Raw genomic sequence first — 24,854 nt, 5'->3', positions numbered from 1 at the left:
CACAAGCTGTGCATGTATAAGGTTACTCATCTATGGGAATAATTCTGTTGGTTATTGCCGCACCTATCTCAGTGGTATGAGGTGATCTAACAAAAGGACCTCTGAGAGGCAAGCCAAAAACGGGGTAAAGGCATATCTTTTGATGAGGAAGAAAACACGCCAGTAAGAAGAGCCGCTCAGAAAACCCAAGATGTCTTGATCTCATGACGCAGTAGTATCGGGGACCCAAACCCAAAGCTTCAATAACCATGGCCAAGCGGACATTGTTACGAAAGTACTGCTGACCCCAGGGTGTTACCCTTGTTATGTCTTGATAGGTCCGCCATTTGGTCTGAGCTACAGAAGTTCCTAGGTGAGAAAAAAGTGAGCGCCCATACTGTTCTATAAAATCCTTCTTCACAGACTCGCTTGCGTCTTGAAGGTGAGAGATCATCATGGATAAAACTAATTCTTGTTGCCAAGCCATGAAGGAGATTAAGAAAGAAAGGAGATAGATGGAAGTAAGATTACTGTGAGCGATAAGTAAAAGTTACGACTTATATAAAGGAAGGAGCTAGCGTAACCTAGAAGCCAACGGTATCTTGCCACTGAAGTTTTACCGTCTTTCCATGATTTGGGTTTGGCACATTTTTCTATAGAAGGCATTAAGAACTTTGAGATGAAGAGATAAAAGAAGCTTGTAGGCTAAGTCACCTACTTTCATTGAGTTCAGATATAAGGCTCACAATATCTGGGGGATAACTTCTTATACTCCCCAAGAGATAAAGAACTTCTTTTGGGCCGTACTCGAATGAAAACCAAAACCTTGGTATCCAAAACACCGATTTTCACTTCTGAACTCATTGTTCTGAATCCTTAAAACAGGCGTGACTCCTGAGAAGTATTCTAGGGAGAGGGTCTTCCTTTTTTAAACAAAATCTTTCTTTTATTTTAGAGAGGGAATAATTATAAGATCAAAAAGGGAGATTCTTACCAAAAAATTTCTTTATGAACATTCCTCCATGGGAATTTCAGACAAGAAAGTTCTCAATTTGTCATCCCTTAACTTGATCTACCGTGACAAGTGTTAACAGTAGCAATTTGACAGCACAATCCACTAATCTCATAGTGATTTGCTGAAATCATTATCATCATACTAGTTATGAATATTATCACAGGAACTCATCCCAATCATCCACATTGTGGTTTCGCTCAGTTTATTACATTTCAAACCATTTTCAAGGGTCATCGTTTTTCAATCAGAATTCCAATCAATTTATCAGTTCGCAAACAGAATTAAAAATCATATCAACCACATTCGAATTCATCAACTAGATAGCATTAATGATTATAATTTCAAGTCTTAGATTTACTCGTATATACTGCCGATAAAGAGCTGCAGTTATACCCTCGGTATATACGGTTAGTCATGATACTTGGAATTATAAGGTAAATACTATCATGTCTAAGCCTCAAGCAAGTCAGGGTTCCATATAATTGCGGTACTTCCATTTGAAGACCCAATTACTAATTTACGAAATTAGTTTGAATATCAATTTGTATGAATTATATCACACAATTATGACCTTTTTGTGCTACTTGATAAATTTTTGACATATTTGGCTTTTCAGTTGATCTTTATTAGCCAATTCGCTCTGATACCAACTGTGAGATCCCCGTTCCCACCGCGCAACGGATTTGGGGTACTAGCAGCGGAAGTAGCACTTCTAGCGCGAGGTAGGGTCCCACACTCGGGGCCTCGTCCACGGATATCCGGACAAAAGACTAATCCGTCGGTTTTTCCAAAACCGAACCCGGAAAAACCCACATCCGTATCTACATCCATTCTTGCCCTATCACAACCCATATACATCTTATCCCATCACATACACTTCTTACCTCATCCCATACACATCTTATCACATCTTGACTCATCTTATCACTTCCTAACTCATCTCATATGCATCTTATCACATCCCATACACCTCTTATCACATCCTATCACATCTCATACACATCTTATCACATCCTATCACATCTCATACACCTCTTATCACATCCTATCACTTTCCATGCACATCTTATCACATCCCATACACCTCTTATCACATCCTATCACATCTCATACACATCTTATCACATCCTATCACATCTCATACACCTCTTATCACATCTCATACACCTCTTATCACATCCTATCACTTTCCATACACATCTTATCACATCTTATCACATCTCATACACCTCTTATCACATCCTATCACTTCCCATATCTATTTATAGAATATAGGAGAATTCTTATATAAGATTTCTCTACACATTTATTTATGCATAAATTCCATTTAAGGAGACTAACACTTTCGAAATAAAAATCAATCTTTTATTCATCTTCCTATGCATAAAATTCATTTTAAATGAAAATGACACTTTTGAATTAAAATTCAATCTTTTATGCATCTTCCTATGCATAAATTCAATTTGGATGAGAATAACACTTTTGAATTGAAATTCCATTCTTTTATGCATCTTCCTATGCATAAATTCAATTTGGTAGGAACTACACTTTTAGAATAAAAGAATTTCTCTTATGCATCTAAGTTATGCATAAAATCCATTTATGATGAAAATCACACTTTTAGTATAAAAAGAATATCTTTTATGCATACCTCTATGCATGAAATTCAATATGATAAAAGTAACACTTTTACAATAAAATAATCAACTTTTATGCATACCTCTATGCATGAAATCCAAATATGATAAAAGTAACACTTTTATAATAAAATAATCAACTTTTATGCATACCTCTATGCATGAAATCCAAATATGATAAAAGCAACACTTTTATAATAAAATAATAAACTTTCATGCATACCTCTATGCATGAAATCCAAATATGATAAAAGCAACACTTTTATAATAAAATAATCAACTTTTATGCATACCTCTATGCATGAAATCCAAATATGATAAAAGTCACACTTTTATGATAAAATAATCAACTTTTATGCATACCTCTATGCATGAAATCCAAATATGATAAAAGTCACACTTTTATAATAAAATAGTCAACTTTTATGCATACCTCTATGCATGAAATCCAAATATGATAAAAGTCACACTTTTATAATAAAACAGTTAATTTTTATGCATACCTCTATGCATGAAATCCAAATAAGATAAAAGTCACACTTTTATAATAAAATAATCAATTTTTATGCATACCTCTATGCATGAAATCCAAATATGATAAAAGTAACACTTTTATAATAAAATAATCAATTTTTATGCATACCTCTATGCATGAAATCCAAATATGATAAAAGTAACACTTTTATAATAAAATAATCAACTTTTATGCATACCTCTATGCATGAAATCCAAATATGATAAAAGTCACACTTTTATAATAAAATAATCAACTTTTATGCATACCTCTATGCATGAAATCCAAATATGATAAAAGTAACACTTTTACAATAAAATAATCATCAATTATGTATAACATAAAAATCAATTTCTCCATGATTACAATAAAATTCTTTCAATTAATCTAGGATGATAATTCCTAGAATATGGTAGAAAGTTCTCTTTTCATGCTTTGAATAAAATTATTTTATGTGTAATTTTTATAAAAATTTTGCCATAGCTCCGCTACTATGACTGATAAATCTCAATTTATTTTGAAGGATAAAGCTTATCATTAAGAAAATAATTAGAATGATCCCTAATTGGATCATTAACCCAACAATGGGCTGAATCATTATTATTCATGAAATACATAAACTAAAAGCATAGAAAAAAGCCATTAATTTGACCTCAAGCATAGATTAATCTTGGATTAAGAAAAAGCTTTATGAAAAGCTTTATTTGGAGTGAGAATGGATCATGAGTATGACCATTTCTTGAGCGTGAGAGAGAAATTACATAAAAACCATTAGAATTAAGCATAAATAGAAATTTATGTAATTCTTAACTATCATTAATCAATTAACTTCAATAGCATTCATCAAATTATGTAACTCTTCACTACCATTCATCAATTAACTTCAATAGCATTCAAAAACCATTCCAATTAAGCTTCTCAAGCTTGAGAGGGGTTGAGAAGAGAGAAACATTGAGAAATTATAGAAAATGATCAAAATTCACTAATTACCTTACAAATTTCTTGATTCTTTGTTCACGGTAGAGGCCCCCAACCAATCAATTGGTTAAGTATGTGGATGGAGCCACCAATGGGGATTGAAGAAAGAGGGAAGCTCCAATTTCTTCAATTTGGAGAGAATTTTAGAGAATAGTAGAAATTAGCATTATTTCAGCATAACTCTAGTATAGTAAAATTCTTCTATTTTTTTCGAAGGACTCATGTTCTATTTATAGGAGAGGGAAGCTCTAACCAAAGCTAACTGAATTCTAGAATTTTCCAAATTCAGTTTGGTTGAATTTGGACTAGATTTGGACCTAGTTTGGTTCCTTTTTGATTCGGTTTGGTTCCATTTTGATTTGGTTTGGTTCAAGAGAGAGGAGAGATAAAAATATCACATTATTTTTGAGTTTAAAACTCATTCAAGCATGTGAAATATGCACCTCCTTTAAAGATCTCCCCTTTCTTACATATGTGTCAAAATGGAATCATTATACCCAAAATATCTCATATTTTTAATATTGCTCATAGTTTTTTACTAATAAAACTTGTACATTTTCAACTCTTCATCTTGTGTGAGCATTTACTCATTTTTGGATACCCAAAATATCTGATATTTTTTATATTACTCATAGTTTCTTACTAATAAACCTTGTACATACTCAACTCTTCATCTTATGTGAGCATTTACTCAATTTTTGGGTATCTTCTTTTACAAAATTGGATTTATCTCCTCCCTACATATGGATTGATGCTATTGGCCCATAGGAACCTTAATTGGACCATAATCCAAAAATTTCTGAAAATCTAGACCCTTAGGCTAAGGTCCTTTATACCCATTTTCAATTAATTCCAATTGCACATTGGAAAATTCTTTCTGAATTTTTGTTTCAGGGGAATTCATTTTAATAAGATGAGATATTTTTCTATCCAAAAATATTCAAAATCTGAATATTCTCTCTCTAGAATATTTTCTCTCTCTATGCCAGAGACAAGATCTCTTATATTTCTGAAGAGGAAATTGATTACAGGGGAATATGCTAGACATTTTGAGAGGCTGGGGAGGAAGCTTACATTCTCTCCCACTTGAAAAACGCGAGATGTCCTTATCTCGCAAACTTGGGATAATTTCGCAAGATGCACGAACATGAGACTTAGAGAAAAATTTAATTAAGATTAACCACCAAATAAAAAAGTCTCAAAGAGAGTAAGGGTAAAGACAAGAACAAGATTTAAACTTTATTCATTCTTGGAACATATACAGTAAAGATAGAAGAACTCTTTACACTTCCATAAGTCCGTCCATCATATGATCACAAAAGCAGCACTCACAAGCTGTGCATGTATAAGGTAACTCATCTATGGGAATAATTCTGTTGGTTATTGCCGCACCTATCTCAGTGGTATGAGGTGATCTAACAAAAGGACCTCTGAGAGGCAAGCCAAAAACGGGGTAAAGGCATATCTTCTGATGAGGAAGAAAACATGCCAGTAAGAAGACCCGCTCAGAAAACCCAAGATGTCTTGATCTCATGACGCAGTAGTATCGGGGACCCAAACCCAAAGCTTCAATAACCATGGCCAAGCGGACATTGTTACGAAAGTACTGCTGACCCCAGGGTGTTACCCTAGTTATGTCTTGATAGGTCCGCCATTTGGTCTGAGCTACAGAAGTTCCTAGGTGAGGAAAAAGTGAGCGCCCATACTGTTCTATAAAATCCTTCTTCACAGACTCGCTTGCGTCTTTAAGGTGAAAAATCATCATGGATAAAACTAATTCTTGTTGCCAAGCCATGAAGGAGATTAAGAAAGAAAGGAGATAGATGGAAGTAAGATTACTGTGAGCGACAAGTAAAAGTTACGACTTATATAAAGGAAGGAGCTAGCGTAACCTAGAAGCCAACGGTATCTTGCCACTGAAGTTTTACCGTCTTTCCATGATTTGGGTTTGGCACATTTTTCTATAGAAGGCATTAAGAACTTTGAGATGAAGAGATAAAAGAAGCTTGTAGGCTAAGTCACCTACTTTCATTGAATTCAGATATAAGGCTCACAATATCTGGGAGATAACTTTTTATACTCCCCAAGAGATAAAGAACTTCTTTTGGGCCGTACTCGAATGAAAACCAAAACCTTGGTATCCTTAACACCGATTTTCACTTCTGAACTCATTGTTCTGAATCCTTAAAACAGGCGTGACTCTTGAGAAGTATTCTAGGGAGAGGGTCTTCCTTTTTTAAACAGAATCTTTCTTTTATTTTAGAGAGGGAATAATTATAAGATCAAAAAGGGAGATTCTTACTCTTGTATACCTCGAAGGCTGGGGGAGGAATCTTACATTCTACCCCACTTAAAAAGTGCGAGATGTCCTCATCTTGCAAAGTAGAGGACAACTCTTTTTCTTAAGATCCAATTTATTCTAGGGTTCCTTATATTCTGGTCAACCCAACAGAATACGGGATAATTATCTCTTAAATAGAACTCATCATTAAATAACAATTCATTCAAATCATATCATTCATCTCTTTAACACGATAATGGTCCATTAGACCAAAAAATTTCTTTATGAACATTCCTCCATGGGAATTTCAGACAAGAAAGTTCTCAATTTGTCATCCCTTAACTTGATCTACCGTGACAAGTGTTAACAGTAGTAATTTGACAGCACAATCCACTAATCTCATAGTGATTTGCTGAAATCATTATCATCATACTAGTTATGAATATTATCACAGGAACTCGCCCCAATCATCCACATTGTGGTTTCGCTCAGTTTATTACATTTCAACCCATTTTCAGGGGTCATCGTTTTTCAATCAGAATCCCAATCAATTTATCAGTTCGCAAACAGAATTAAAAATCATATCAACCACATTCGAATTCATCAACTAGATAGCATTAATGATTATAATTTCAAGTCTTAGATTTACTCGTATATACTGCCGATAAAGAGCTGCAGTTATACCCTCGGTATATACGGTTAGTCATGATACTTGGAATCATAAGGTAAATACTATCATGTCTAAGCCTCAAGCAAGTCAGGGTTCCATATAATTGCGGTACTTCCATTTGAAGACCCAATTACTAATTTACGAAATTAGTTTGAATATTAATTTGTATGAATTATATCACACAATTATGACCTTTTTGTGCTTCTTGATAAATTTTTGACATATTTGGCTTTTCAGTTGATCTTTATTAGCCAATTCGCTCTGATACCAACTGTGAGATCCCTGTTCCCACCGCGCAACGGATTCGGGGTACTAGCAGCGGAAGTAGCACTTCTAGCGCGAGGTAGGGTCCCACACTCGGGGCCTCGTCCACGGATATCCGGACAAAAGACTAATCCGTCGGTTTTTCCAAAACCGAACCCAGAAAAACCCACATCCGTATCTACATCCATTCTTGTCCTATCACAACCCATATACATCTTATCCCATCACATACACTTCTTACCTCATCCCATACACATCTTATCACATCTTGACTCATCTTATCACTTCCTAACTCATCTCATATGCATCTTATCACATCTTATCACATCCCATACACCTCTTATCACATCCTATCACATCTCATACACATCTTATCACATCCTATCACATCTCATACACCTCTTATCACATCCTATCACTTTCCATACACATCTTATCACATCCCATACACCTCTTATCACATCCTATCACATCTCATACACATCTTATCACATCCTATCACATCTCATACACCTCTTATCACATCTCATACACCTCTTATCACATCCTATCACTTTCCATACACATCTTATCACATCTTATCACATCTCATACACCTCTTATCACATCCTATCACTTCCCATATCTATTTATAGAATATAGGAGAATTCTTATATAAGATTTCTCTACACATTTATTTATGCATAAATTCCATTTAAGGAGACTAACACTTTCGAAATAAAAATCAATCTTTTATGCATCTTCCTATGCATAAAATTCATTTTAAATGAAAATGACACTTTTGAATTAAAATTCAATCTTTTATGCATCTTCCTATGCATAAATTCAATTTGGATGAGAATAACACTTTTGAATTGAAATTCCATTCTTTTATGCATCTTCCTATGCATAAATTCAATTTGGTAGGAACTACACTTTTAGAATAAAAGAATTTCTCTTATGCATCTAAGTTATGCATAAAATCCATTTATGATGAAAATCACACTTTTAGTATAAAAAGAATATCTTTTATTCATACCTCTATGCATGAAATTCAATATGATAAAAGTAACACTTTTACAATAAAATAATCAACTTTTATGCATACCTCTATGCATGAAATCCAAATATGATAAAAGCAACACTTTTATAATAAAATAATCAACTTTTATGCATACCTCTATGCATGAAATCCAAATATGATAAAAGCAACACTTTTATAATAAAATAATAAACTTTTATGCATACCTCTATGCATGAAATCCAAATATGATAAAAGCAACACTTTTATGATAAAATAATCAACTTTTATGCATACCTCTATGCATGAAATCCAAATATGATAAAAGTCACACTTTTATAATAAAATAGTCAACTTTTATGCATACCTCTATGCATGAAATCCAAATATGATAAAAGTCATAGTTTTATAATAAAATAGTTAATTTTTATGCATACCTCTATGCATGAAATCCAAATAAGATAAAAGTCACAGTTTTATAATAAAATAATCAATTTTTATGCATACCTCTATGCATGAAATCCAAATATGATAAAAGTAACACTTTTATAATAAAATAATCAATTTTTATGCATACCTCTATGCATGAAATCCAAATATGATAAAAGTAACACTTTTATAATAAAATAATCAACTTTTATGTATACCTCTATGCATGAAATCCAAATATGATAAAAGTCACACTTTTATAATAAAATAATCAACTTTTATGCATACCTCTATGCATGAAATCCAAATATGATAAAAGTAACACTTTTACAATAAAATAATCATCAATTATGTATAACATAAAAATCAATTTCTCCATGATTACAATAAAATTCTTTCAATTAATCTAGGATGATAATTCCTAGAATATGGTAGGAAGTTCTCTTTTTATGCTTTGAATAAAATTATTTTATGTGTAATTTTTATAAAAATTTTGCCATAGCTCCGCTACTATGACTGATAAATCTCAATTTATTTTGAAGGATAAAGCTTATCATTAAGAAAATGATTAGAATGATCTCTAATTGGATCATTAACCCAATAATGGGTTGAATCATTAATATTCATGAAATACATAAACTAAAAGCATAGAAAAAAGCCATTAATTTGACCTCAAGCATAGATTAATCTTGGATTAAGAAAAAGCTTTATGAAAAGCTTTATTTGGAGTTAGAATGGATCATGAGTATGACCATTTCTTGAGCGAGAGAGAGAAATTACATAAAAACCATTAGAATTAAGCATAAATAAAAATTTATGTAATTCTTAACTATCATTAATCAATTAACTTCAATAGCATTCATCAAATTATGTAACTCTTCACTACCATTCATCAATTAACTTCAATAGCATTCAAAAACCATTCCAATTAAGCTTCTCAAGCTTGAGAGGGGTTGAGAAGAGAGAAACATTGAGAAATTATAGAAAATGATCAAAATTCACTAATTACCTTACAAATTTCTTGATTCTTTGTTCACGGTAGAGGCCCCCAACCAATCAATTGGTTAAGTATGTTGATGGAGCCACCAATGGGGATTGAAGAAAGAGGGAAGCTCCAATTTCTTCAATTTGGAGAGAATTTTAGAGAGTAGTAGAAATTAGCATTATTTCAGCATAACTCTAGTATAGTAAAATTCTTCTATTTTTTTCGAAGGACTCATGTTCTATGTATAGGAGAGGGAAGCTCTAACCAAAGCTAACTGAATTCTAGAATTTTCCAAATTCAGTTTGGTTGAATTTGGACTAGATTTGGACCTAGTTTGGTTCCTTTTTGATTCGGTTTGGTTCCATTTTGACTTGGTTTGGTTCAAGAGAGAGGAGAGATAAAAATATCTCATAATTTTTGAGTTTAAAACTCATTCAAGCATGTGAAATATGCACCTCCTTTAAAGAACTCCCCTTTCTTACATATGTGTCAAAATGGAATCATTATACCCAAAATATCTCATATTTTTAATATTGCTCATAGTTTTTTACTAATAAAACTTGTACATTTTCAACTCTTCATCTTGTGTGAGCATTTACTCATTTTTGGATACCCAAAATATCTCATATTTTTTATATTACTCATAGTTTCTTACTAATAAACCTTGTACATAGTCAACTCTTCATCTTATGTGAGCATTTACTCAATTTTTGGGTATCTTCTTTTACAAAATTGGATTTATCTCCTCCCTACATATGGATTGATGCTATTGGCCCATAGGAACCTTAATTGGACCATAATCCAAAAATTTCTGAAAATCTAGACCCTTAGGCTAAGGTCCTTTATACCCATTTTCAATTAATTCCAATTGCACATTGGAAAATTCTTTCTGAATTTTTGTTTCAGGGGAATTCATTTTAATAAGATGAGATATTTTTCTATCCAAAAATATTCAAAATCTGAATATTCTCTCTCTAGAATATTTTCTCTCTCTATGCCAGAGACAAGATCTCTTATATTTCTGAAGAGGAAATTGATTACAGGGGAATATGCTAGACATTTTGAGAGGCTGGGGAGGAAGCTTACATTCTCTCCCACTTGAAAAACGCGAGATGTCCTTATCTCGCAAACTTGGGATAATTTCGCAAGATGCACGAACATGAGACTTAGAGAAAAATTTAATTAAGATTAACCACCAAATAAAAAAGTCTCAAAGAGAGTAAGGGTCAAGACAAGAACAAGATTTAAACTTTATTCATTCTTGGAACATATACAGTAAAGATAGAAGAACTCTTTACACTTCCATAAGTCCGTCCATCATATGATCACAAAAGCAGCACTCACAAGCTGTGCATGTATAAGGTAACTCATCTATGGGAATAATTCTGTTGGTTATTGCCGCACCTATCTCAGTGGTATGAGGTGATCTAACAAAAGGACCTCTGAGAGGCAAGCCAAAAACGGGGTAAAGGCATATCTTCTGATGAGGAAGAAAACATGCCAGTAAGAAGACCCGCTCAGAAAACCCAAGATGTCTTGATCTCATGACGCAGTAGTATCGGGGACCCAAACCCAAAGCTTCAATAACCATGGCCAAGCGGACATTGTTACGAAAGTACTGCTGACCCCAGGGTGTTACCCTAGTTATGTCTTGATAGGTCCGCCATTTGGTCTGAGCTACAGAAGTTCCTAGGTGAGGAAAAAGTGAGCGCCCATACTGTTCTATAAAATCCTTCTTCACAGACTCGCTTGCGTCTTTAAGGTGAGAAATCATCATGGATAAAACTAATTCTTGTTGCCAAGCCATGAAGGAGATTAAGAAAGAAAGGAGATAGATGGAAGTAAGATTACTGTGAGCGACAAGTAAAAGTTACGACTTATATAAAGGAAGGAGCTAGCGTAACCTAGAAGCCAACGGTATCTTGCCACTGAAGTTTTACCGTCTTTCCATGATTTGGGTTTGGCACATTTTTCTATAGAAGGCATTAAGAACTTTGAGATGAAGAGATAAAAGAAGCTTGTAGGCTAAGTCACCTACTTTCATTGAATTCAGATATAAGGCTCACAATATCTGGGAGATAACTTTTTATACTCCCCAAGAGATAAAGAACTTCTTTTGGGCCGTACTCGAATGAAAACCAAAACCTTGGTATCCTTAACACCGATTTTCACTTCTGAACTCATTGTTCTGAATCCTTAAAACAGGCGTGACTCTTGAGAAGTATTCTAGGGAGAGGGTCTTCCTTTTTTAAACAGAATCTTTCTTTTATTTTAGAGAGGGAATAATTATAAGATCAAAAAGGGAGATTCTTACTCTTGTATACCTCGAAGGCTGGGGGAGGAATCTTACATTCTACCCCACTTAAAAAGTGCGAGATGTCCTCATCTTGCAAAGTAGAGGACAACTCTTTTTCTTAAGATCCAATTTATTCTAGGGTTCCTTATATTCTGGTCAACCCAACAGAATACGGGATAATTATCTCTTAAATAGAACTCATCATTAAATAACAATTCATTCAAATCATATCATTCATCTCTTTAACACGATAATGGTCCATTAGACCAAAAAATTTCTTTATGAACATTCCTCCATGGGAATTTCAGACAAGAAAGTTCTCAATTTGTCATCCCTTAACTTGATCTACCGTGACAAGTGTTAACAGTAGTAATTTGACAGCACAATCCACTAATCTCATAGTGATTTGCTGAAATCATTATCATCATACTAGTTATGAATATTATCACAGGAACTCGCCCCAATCATCCACATTGTGGTTTCGCTCAGTTTATTACATTTCAACCCATTTTCAGGGGTCATCGTTTTTCAATCAGAATCCCAATCAATTTATCAGTTCGCAAACAGAATTAAAAATCATATCAACCACATTCGAATTCATCAACTAGATAGCATTAATGATTATAATTTCAAGTCTTAGATTTACTCGTATATACTGCCGATAAAGAGCTGCAGTTATACCCTCGGTATATACAGTTAGTCATGATACTTGGAATCATAAGGTAAATACTATCATGTCTAAGCCTCAAGCAAGTCAGGGTTCCATATAATTGCGGTACTTCCATTTGAAGACCCGATTACTAATTTACGAAATTAGTTTGAATATCAATTTGTATGAATTATATCACACAATTATGACCTTTTTGTGCTTCTTGATAAATTTTTGACATATTTGGCTTTTCAGTTGATCTTTATTAGCCAATTCGCTCTGATACCAACTGTGAGATCCCTGTTCCCACCGCGCAACGGATTCGGGGTACTAGCAGCGGAAGTAGCACTTCTAGCGCGAGGTAGGGTCCCACACTCGGGGCCTCGTCCACGGATATCCGGACAAAAGACTAATCCGTCGGTTTTTCCAAAACCGAACCCGGAAAAACCCACATCCGTATCTACATCCATTCTTGCCCTATCACAACCCATATACATCTTATCCCATCACATACACTTCTTATCTCATCCCATACACATCTTATGACATCTTGACTCATCTTATCACTTCCTAACTCATCTCATATGCATCTTATCACATCTTATCACATCCCATACACCTCTTATCACATCCTATCACATCTCATACACATCTTATCACATCCTATCACATCTCATACACCTCTTATCACATCCTATCACTTTTCATACACATCTTATCACATCCCATACACCTCTTATCACATCCTATCACATCTCATACACATCTTATCACATCCTATCACATCTCATACACCTCTTATCACATCTCATACACCTCTTATCACATCCTATCACTTTCCATACACATCTTATCACATCTTATCACATCTCATACACCTCTTATCACATCCTATCACTTCCCATATCTATTTATAGAATATAGGAGAATTCTTATATAAGATTTCTCTACACATTTATTTATGCATAAATTCCATTTAAGGAGACTAACACTTTCGAAATAAAAATCAATCTTTTATGCATCTTCCTATGCATAAAATTCATTTTAAATGAAAATGACACTTTTGAATTAAAATTCGATCTTTTATGCATCTTCCTATGCATAAATTCAATTTGGATGAGAATAACACTTTTGAATTGAAATTCCATTCTTTTATGCATCTTCCTATGCATAAATTCAATTTGGTAGGAACTACACTTTTAGAATAAAAGAATTTCTCTTATGCATCTAAGTTATGCATAAAATCCATTTATGATGAAAATCACACTTTTAGTATAAAAAGAATATCTTTTATGCATACCTCTATGCATGAAATTCAATATGATAAAAGTAACACTTTTACAATAAAATAATCAACTTTTATGCATACCTCTATGCATGAAATCCAAATATGATAAAAGCAACACTTTTATAATAAAATAATCAACTTTTATGCATACCTCTATGCATGAAATCCAAATATGATAAAAGTCACACTTTTATGATAAAATAATCAACTTTTATGCATACCTCTATGCATGAAATCCAAATATGATAAAAGTCACACTTTTATAATAAAATAGTCAACTTTTATGCATACCTCTATGCATGAAATCCAAATATGATAAAAGTCACACTTTTATAATAAAACAGTTAATTTTTATGCATACCTCTATGCATGAAATCCAAATAAGATAAAAGTCACACTTTTATAATAAAATAATCAATTTTTATGCATACCTCTATGCATGAAATCCAAATATGATAAAAGTAACACTTTTATAATAAAATAATCAATTTTTATGCATACCTCTATGCATGAAATCCAAATAAGATAAAAGTCACACTTTTATAATAAAATAATCAATTTTTATGCATACCTCTATGCATGAAATCCAAATATGATAAAAGTAACACTTTTATAATAAAATAATCAATTTTTATGCATACCTCTATGCATGAAATCCAAATATGATAAAAGTAACACTTTTATAATAAAATAATCAACTTTTATGTATACCTCTATGCATGAAATCCAAGTATGATAAAAGTCACACTTTTATAATAAAATAATCAACTTTTATGTATACCTCTATGCATGAAATCCAAGTATGATAAAAGTCACACTTTTATAATAAAATAATCAACTTTTATGCATACCTCTATGCATGAAATCCAAATATGATAAAAGTAACACTTTTACAATAAAATAATCATCAATTATGTATAACATAAAAATGAATTTCTCCATGATTACAATAAAATTCTTTCAATTAATCTAGGATGATAATTCCTAGAATATGGTAGGAAGTTCTCTTTTCATGCTTTGAATAAAATTATTTTATGTGTAATTTTTATAAAAATTTTGCCATAGCTCCGCTACTATGACTGATAAATCTCAATTTATTTTGAAGGATAAAGCTTATCATTAAGAAAATGATTAGAATGATCCCTAATTGGATCATTAACCCAATAATGGGTTGAATCATTAATATTCATGAAATACATAAACTAAAAGCATAGAAAAAAGCCATTAATTTGACCTCAAGCATAGATTAATCTTGGATTAAGAAAAAGCTTTATTTGGAGTGAGAATGGATCATGAGTATGACCATTTCTTGAGCGTGAGAGAGAAATTACATAAAAACCATTAGAATTAAGCATAAATAGAAATTTATGTAATTCTTAACTATCATTAATCAATTAACTTCAATAGCATTCATCAAATTATGTAACTCTTCACTACCATTCATCAATTAACTTCAATAGCATTCAAAAACCATTCCAATTAAGCTTCTCAAGCTTGAGAGGGGTTGAGAAGAGAGAAACATTGAGAAATTATAGAAAATGATCAAAATTCACTAATTACCTTACAAATTTCTTGATTCTTTGTTCACGGTAGAGGCCCCCAACCAATCAATTGGTTAAGTATGTTGATGGAGCCACCAATGGGGATTGAAGAAAGAGGGAAGCTCCAATTTCTTCAATTTGGAGAGAATTTTAGAGAGTAGTAGAAATTAGCATTATTTCAGCATAACTCTAGTATAGTAAAATTCTTCTATTTTTTTCGAAGGACTCATGTTCTATTTATAGGAGAGGGAAGCTCTAACCAAAGCTAACTGAATTCTAGAATTTTCCAAATTCAGTTTGGTTGAATTTGGACTAAATTTGGACCTAGTTTGGTTCCTTTTTGATTCGGTTTGGTTCCATTTTGACTTGGTTTGGTTCAAGAGAGAGGAGAGATAAAAATATCACATAATTTTTGAGTTTAAAACTCATTCAAGCATGTGAAATATGCACCTCCTTTAAAGAACTCCCCTTTCTTACATATGTGTCAAAATGGAATCATTATACCCAAAATATCTCATATTTTTAATATTGCTCATAGTTTTTTACTAATAAAACTTGTACATTTTCAACTCTTCATCTTGTGTGAGCATTTACTCATTTTTGGATACCCAAAATATCTGATATTTTTTATATTACTCATAGTTTCTTACTAATAAACCTTGTACATAGTCAAATCTTCATCTTATGTGAGCATTTACTCAATTTTTGGGTATCTTCTTTTACAAAATTGGATTTATCTCCTCCCTACATATGGATTGATGCTATTGGCCCATAGGAACCTTAATTGGACCATAATCCAAAAATTTCTGAAAATCTAGACCCTTAGGCTAAGGTCCTTTATACCCATTTTCAATTAATTCCAATTGCACATTGGAAAATTCTTTCTGAATTTTTGTTTCAGGGGAATTCATTTTAATAAGATGAGATATTTTTCTATCCAAAAATATTCAAAATCTAAATATTCTCTCTCTAGAATATTTTCTCTCTCTATGCCAGAGACAAGATCTCTTATATTTCTGAAGAGGAAATTGATTACAGGGGAATATGCTAGACATTTTGAGAGGCTGGGGAGGAAGCTTACATTCTCTCCCACTTGAAAAACGCGAGATGTCCTTATCTCGCAAACTTGGGATAATTTCGCAAGATGTACGAACATGAGACTTAGAGAAAAATTTAATTTAGATTAACCACCAAATAAAAAAGTCTCAAAGAGAGTAAGGGTCAAGACAAGAACAAGATTTAAACTTTATTCATTCTTGGAACATATACAATAAAGATAGAAGAACTCTTTACACTTCCATAAGTCCGTCCATCATATGATCACAAAAGCAGCACTCACAAGCTGTGCATGTATAAGGTAACTCATCTATGGGAATAATTCTGTTGGTTATTGCCGCACCTATCTCAGTGGTATGAGGTGATCTAACAAAAGGACCTCTGAGAGGCAAGCCAAAAACGGGGTAAAGGCATATCTTTTGATGAGGAAGAAAACACGCCAGTAAGAAGACCCGCTCAGAAAACCCAAGATGTCTTGATCTCATGACGCAGTAGTATCGGGGACCCAAACCCAAAGCTTCAATAACCATGGCCAAGCGGACATTGTTACGAAAGTACTGCTGACCCCAGGGTGTTACCCTAGTTATGTCTTGATAGGTCCGCCATTTGGTCTGAGCTACAGAAGTTCCTAGGTGAGGAAAAAGTGAGCGCCCATACTGTTCTATAAAATCCTTCTTCACAGACTCGCTTGCGTCTTGAAGGTGAGAAATCATCATGGATAAAACTAATTCTTGTTGCCAAGCCATGAAGGAGATTAAGAAAGAAAGGAGATAGATGGAAGTAAGATTACTGTGAGCGATAAGTAAAAGTTACGACTTATATAAAGGAAGGAGCTAGCGTAACCTAGAAGCCAACGGTATCTTGCCACTGAAGTTTTACCGTCTTTCCATGATTTGGGTTTGGCACATTTTTCTATAGAAGGCATTAAGAACTTTGAGATGAAGAGATAAAAGAAGCTTGTAGGCTAAGTCACCTACTTTCATTGATGAGTTCAGATATAAGGCTCACAATATCTGGGGGATAACTTCTTATACTCCCCAAGAGATAAAGAACTTCTTTTGGGCCGTACTCGAATGAAAACCAAAACCTTGGTATCCAAAACACCGATTTTCACTTCTGAACTCATTGTTCTGAATCCTTAAAACAGGCGTGACTCTTGAGAAGTATTCTAGGGAGAGGGTCTTCCTTTTTTAAACAGAATCTTTCTTTTATTTTAGAGAGGGAATAATTATAAGATCAAAAAGGGAGATTCTTACTCTTGTATACCTCGAAGGCTGGGGGAGGAATCTTACATTCTACCCCACTTAAAAAGTGCGAGATGTCCTCATCTTGCAAAGTAGAGGACAACTCTTTTTCTTAAGATCCAATTTATTCTAGGGTTCCTTATATTCTGGTCAACCCAATAGAATACGGGATAATTATCTCTTAAATAGAACTCATCATTAAATAACAATTCATTCAAATCATATCATTTATCTCTTTAACACGATAATGGTCCATTAGACCAAAAAATTTCTTTATGAACATTCCTCCATGGGAATTTCAGACAAGAAAGTTCTCAATTTGTCATCCCTTAACTTGATCTACCGTGACAAGTGTTAACAGTAGTAATTTGACAGCAAAATCCACTCATCTCATAGTGATTTGCTGAAATCATTATCATCATACTAGTTATGAATATTATCACAGGAACTCATCCCAATCATCCACATTGTGGTTTCGCTCAGTTTATTACATTTCAACCCATTTTCAAGGGTCATCGTTTTTCAATCAGAATCCCAATCAATTTATCAGTTCGCAAACAAAATTAAAAATCATATCAACCACATTCGAATTCATCAACTAGATAGCATTAATGATTATAATTTCAAGTCTTAGATTTACTCGTATATACTGCCGATAAAGAGCTGCAGCAGTTATACCCTCGGTATATACGGTTAGTCATGATACTTGGAATCATAAGGTAAATACTATCATGTCTAAGCCTCAAGCAAGTCAGGGTTCCATATAATTGCGGTACTTCCATTTGAAGACCCAATTACTAATTTACGAAATTAGTTTGAATATCAATTTGTATGAATTATATCACACAATTATGACCTTTTTGTGCTACTTGATAAATTTTTGACATATTTGGCTTTTCAGTTGATCTTTATTAGCCAATTCGCTCTGATACCAACTGTGAGATCCCTGTTCCCACCGCGCAACGGATTCGGGGTACTAGCAGCGGAAGTAGCACTTCTAGCGCGAGGTAGGATCCCACACTCGGGGCCTCGTCCACGGATATCCGGACAAAAGACTAATCCGTCGGTTTTTCCAAAACCGAACCCGGAAAAACCCACATCCGTATCTACATCCATTCTTGCCCTATCACAACCCATATACATCTTATCCCATCACATACACTTCTTATCTCATCCCATACACATCTTATGACATCTTGACTCATCTTATCACTTCCTAACTCATCTCATATGCATCTTATCACATCTTATCACATCCCATACACCTCTTATCACATCCTATCACATCTCATACACATCTTATCACATCCTATCACATCTCATACACCTCTTATCACATCCTATCACTTTTCATACACATCTTATCACATCCCATACACCTCTTATCACATCCTATCACATCTCATACACATCTTATCACATCCTATCACATCTCATACACCTCTTATCACATCTCATACACCTCTTATCACATCCTATCACTTTCCATACACATCTTATCACATCTTATCACATCTCATACACCTCTTATCACATCCTATCACTTCCCATATCTATTTATAGAATATAGGAGAATTCTTATATAAGATTTCTCTACACATTTATTTATGCATAAATTCCATTTAAGGAGACTAACACTTTCGAAATAAAAATCAATCTTTTATGCATCTTCCTATGCATAAAATTCATTTTAAATGAAAATGACACTTTTGAATTAAAATTCGATCTTTTATGCATCTTCCTATGCATAAATTCAATTTGGATGAGAATAACACTTTTGAATTGAAATTCCATTCTTTTATGCATCTTCCTATGCATAAATTCAATTTGGTAGGAACTACACTTTTAGAATAAAAGAATTTTTCTTATGCATCTAAGTTATGCATAAAATCCATTTATGATGAAAATCACACTTTTAGTATAAAAAGAATATCTTTTATGCATACCTCTATGCATGAAATTCAATATGATAAAAGTAACACTTTTACAATAAAATAATAAACTTTTATGCATACCTCTATGCATGAAATCCAAATATGATAAAAGCAACACTTTTATAATAAAATAATCAACTTTTATGCATACCTCTATGCATGAAATCCAAATATGATAAAAGCAACACTTTTATAATAAAATAATAAACTTTTATGCATACCTCTATGCATGAAATCCAAATATGATAAAAACAACACTTTTATAATAAAATAATCAACTTTTATGCATACCTCTATGCATGAAATCCAAATATGATAAAAGTCACACTTTTATGATAAAATAATCAACTTTTATGCATACCTCTATGCATGAAATCCAAATATGATAAAAGTCACACTTTTATAATAAAATAGTCAACTTTTATGCATACCTCTATGCATGAAATCCAAATATGATAAAAGTCACAGTTTTATAATAAAATAGTTAATTTTTATGCATACCTCTATGCATGAAATCCAAATAAGATAAAAGTCACACTTTTATAATAAAATAATCAATTTTTATGCATACCTCTATGCATGAAATCCAAATATGATAAAAGTAACACTTTTATAATAAAATAATCAATTTTTATGCATACCTCTATGCATGAAATCCAAATATGATAAAAGTAACACTTTTATAATAAAATAATCAACTTTTATGTATACCTCTATGCATGAAATCCAAGTATGATAAAAGTCACACTTTTATAATAAAATAATCAACTTTTATGCATACCTCTATGCATGAAATCCAAATATGATAAAAGTAACACTTTTACAATAAAATAATCATCAATTATGTATAACATAAAAATCAATTTCTCCATGATTACAATAAAATTCTTTCAATTAATCTAGGATGATAATTCCTAGAATATGGTAGGAAGTTCTCTTTTCATGCTTTGAATAAAATTATTTTATGTGTAATTTTTATAAAAATTTTGCTATAGCTCCGCTACTATGACTGATAAATCTCAATTTATTTTGAAGGATAAAGCTTATCATTAAGAAAATGATTAGAATGATCCCTAATTGGATCATTAACCCAATAATGGGTTGAATCATTAATATTCATGAAATACATAAACTAAAAGCATAGAAAAAAAGCATTAATTTGACCTCAAGCATAGATTAATCTTGGATTAAGAAAAAGCTTTATGAAAAGCTTTATTTGGAGTGAGAATGGATCATGAGTATGACCATTTCTTGAGCGTGAGAGAGAAATTACATAAAAACCATTAGAATTAAGCATAAATAAAAATTTATGTAATTCTTAACTATCATTAATCAATTAACTTCAATAGCATTCATCAAATTATGTAACTCTTCACTACCATTCATCAATTAACTTCAATAGCATTCAAAAACCATTCCAATTAAGCTTCTCAAGCTTGAGAGGGGTTGAGAAGAGAGAAACATTGAGAAATTATAGAAAATGATCAAAATTCACTAATTACCTTACAAATTTCTTGATTCTTTGTTCACGGTGTCGTGACGTGGGCGGTGTCGCTGGGAACACACTGGGTGTCTGGCTGTGAGAGTTACATCCAAAATCCCAGCAAAGAAAGCATATAACTCTTCAAGGAAAATCACCAGCAGAAATTGGAACCATCATATTTACATACTAATCTTAGCAATATGAGTTACACCAAAAACCATCATAGGCATCATGGTTCATACCAAAAACCAAGGTAGTTAACATTATAACCCACTCTTTTGATCCACAATTCACAGAAAAGACAGCCTCAAACGGCTCACAAATCTCTCCTCGTTATCGTCAGAAGATGTGAACCTGCTGATACTCGTCGTTGCTCTCAAAGCAATTTAGCATTCTTGTCATTGAGCTCTATGAAGGTCCTCCCTGGTTTCTTTTGACCAACTGAATGTTTTCTTAGTTCATCTGGATCAGTACCCTCTAATATTTGAGCATTGGCATAAATGTTTGACATGAGCACATGTCCAGCAGAATCACGGGGTCTCAACTCGACAACATGCCGAAAGCATCGTTACCGAGAACCAAGGCACCATGGGTTTTACAGTTAGAAAGCAATGATATCCATGTAACAGTATCGGGTAATATTGGCATGGTTTTGATTAAATATTCAGCTTCATCCAAGTTTCCTACTCGACCAAGAAGGTCAATCATGCAACTGTAGTGCTGGATATTGGGTGTGATACCATAGTCCTCTATCATAGAATTTAAGTAACATCACCCTTCGCTCAGCAGCCCAGCATGGCTGCATGCAGCAAGGATACCAGAAAATGTTGGGTCAACTGGCTCCAGACCTTTGAACTTGCATACAGCATCTTGGTCCTCACACAGAACACATCAGGAGACCAGGCGATGAAGAAGATCTTGCTCTTCTGGCAGTTATCTTCTGTAATGAAGTCGAAGTCGTAAACAGCATATCTGCAATCGTTCTCGGGAAGAGAGATTATATACAGAGAAAGGCCCCTTCCCCGAGGCCCCCCCCCATCCACACACAGCTACCCTCTCTCCTTATCCGCTCCCAGTAGAGTCCTCTGCGGCTGAACACAGTCTGTCAGTTTAAAAGCCCCCTCTCCAATATATTTTCTCAGAATAGCACGCCTCCTGGATATCCAGAATTTCCCCCCGTATCGTCCTTATTGAATGTGATTTTCCTTCCCTTTCCATTCCGTCTGGCCAAGGTCGCCTTTTTCTGAAAAGGGAGAGGGAAACTTTCCCCTTCTGCCAAAATAGTAGGTGCATGGTGGGGTATATGAGCCATCCGGGAAAAAAAGGATGCTGAAGTGCTTCAATGGCTGTTGGTCGCTGACTAGGATCCCATGAACACAAAGCCATCATAAGATTGATGGCTTCAGCACTTGCATCAAGCTGACCATTTATCGTCTGCAACTGCTCCGGATGAAAAGTACCCACATTCGAGGCTAAAAATATCTCAAACCATAGCTCCTTTGCAAAAACTTCCTTCTGCAAAGTTGTTCCCAATATGTTTGACTACATTTCTCCAGTTCGTAGCATCTTCATCAGGCACTCCCTGCTCCTGATATTTTGCCTCCAAAATGGCTCCCTGTCCTTCTCTATTACCCACACAGGCTTGTATTTTAAAGCATATACACACATGTACTTCACTATTTTCATGTCCACGCATCTCAATCCATTTAAAATAGTCTCTGAGCATGCTTTCATTGCATGGACGTGCCACAGCACGACATCGACCCCCTCTAAACCTGCACATCCTCCGGTATGTGCCACCAAGTTGCTATATAGGCTAATCTTCTTCAAATCTATACTGATTTGAATGTCACCCTCATCTTCATCAATTTTTGACACGTTATCTTCAGCTTCTTCATCCTCTGAACCCACATTCTCATCCAAATCATTTTCTAGATCAGCCTCCCTTTTCTTGGCTTCTTCCAACTCTGCCAGAGCACCACACGTCTGAAGCAAACACACGATTGAGTGCTGGTTGATAGTCACGCCTTCCTCTTGCATCTGTCTATACAGACGCAAAGCCTTCTCTCCTTAGCGCTGCTGAAAATATGCTGAGAGCATTGCACTCCATGACACGAGATCACGTTGGGGCAATGCACCAAACACAGCCTCTGCTTCCATCATAGCCCCACACTTGCCATACATACTCACCATAGCACTACCAATAAAGTCATCTAATTCAAAGTCCTTCATGCATGCATCAGCATGTAATGCCTGTACAATTTCCAGAGAAATCACCTTAGTCGATCGTCCCTTAACTATGAAAGCTTCTTCCTTCTCTGCATGGGTGCCACATGCCTGAAGTGCAAGCACAAGTGTGTGCTGGTCAGGACTTATTCCTTCCTCTTGCATCTGCCTGTAGAAATATAAAGCCTTTTCTCCATAGTTGTGTTCAACATATGTCGAGAGCATCGTATTCCAAGAGACAACATTGCGGTGGGATACTGCATGGAATGCATGCTCTGCATCTACAACTGCCCCACATTTGCCATACATTCTCACAAGGGTGCTGCCAATGAAAACATCTGACGCAAAGCCTCTCCTGTGAGCATCAGCATGTAGTTTTTTGCCTTGCCCAAGGTCCTGTATGCTGCCACAAGCTTTGAAGAGGCTGACAAAGGTGTAGCTGTTTGGCTCCACAGAATCCTCTTCCATCAATTGATGCAATTGGAGTGCTTCATACCCACGGCCACAATCTGCATATGCAGAGATCATTGCAGTCCAAGAAAAGACAGTGCGGTGAGGTAACCAGATACCTGGCGAGCTTCTTCAATGGCACCACACTTGGCCAGCGTCATAACCAAGTAGTCACCCAGCAAGCCGGTCAGCTGGGGGCTACTTCGGGCAAGGTGCGCATGGACTTGCTTAGCTTGAATGAGGGCCTTATTCTTTTTGCATTCCTTTAAGAGGGATAGGTAGACGCTGCTACAGGGGGCTGTGCTCATTCGAGAGAGCACAACTGTCGCTCTGTCCAGCTGTCCTTTCTCGCACAGAGTCAAAAGAAGAAGCTCCTCATCATTCAAACCCTTGCACGAAAGAGAAGCAGCAAAGGAGCCCTGTCGGTCATTATGATGATCATCCACCCACGAGTTCTTGCTCATCAGCCAAAGGGACCTTTTGAAGGCTTGCTGTGATTTTGATGCTGGTAAACAGCTACCGCTTTTCTGTCGAACGGGCATTTCTTCTTTCAAAGAGCCACTAATCAGCAGCTCAGAAAAAGCCACGCCTCAAAGCCATCCCTCCTTTTCACCCTGGGCCACTACACATAAGAATCGCCATATCTCCTTCCAAAACTCTTAGGGCCAGTATGCACGATACAGAAAGCCACGCCTGGGCCGATATACATAAGAACTTCCAAAACTCTTAGGGCCAGGATGCACGATATTCTAAGGCACGATAGCCGTCCCTCTGTGCGCCTGAGATTCATCTTGCCTGAATGGATTCACAAAGCAAGGCTACTCATCCTGATGCTGCACATACCCCCGGCCTTCTGCCTCTAAACTGACTGACATGTGTGTATCCCTGTACATTCAGCAACTCACTTTTCTAGGCTTTAGAAGCACTATCTTGTG

At 34.6% G+C, this 24,854-nt stretch overlaps 1 protein-coding gene across 1 annotated transcript; it reads right to left on the bottom strand.

Moving 5' to 3' along the window:
- Positions 1-23,313: 23,313 nt before the first annotated feature.
- On the bottom strand, positions 23,314-23,997 carry LOC147626673 (pentatricopeptide repeat-containing protein At2g34400-like). Its single transcript, XM_086816849.1, has one exon. It carries the CDS (start codon positions 23,995-23,997, stop codon positions 23,314-23,316), a length of 684 nt encoding a protein of 227 aa, XP_086672975.1.
- Positions 23,998-24,854: the final 857 nt, after the last annotated feature.

The sequence above is a fragment of the Cibotium barometz genome, chromosome 22 (assembly GCF_041138505.1).
Source record: "Cibotium barometz isolate CiBa-2024 chromosome 22, ASM4113850v1, whole genome shotgun sequence".
Lineage (NCBI taxonomy): Eukaryota > Viridiplantae > Streptophyta > Polypodiopsida > Cyatheales > Cibotiaceae > Cibotium > Cibotium barometz.
Note: the sequence above shows the minus strand (reverse complement) of the source record. Positions and strands in the feature narration are given on the sequence as shown.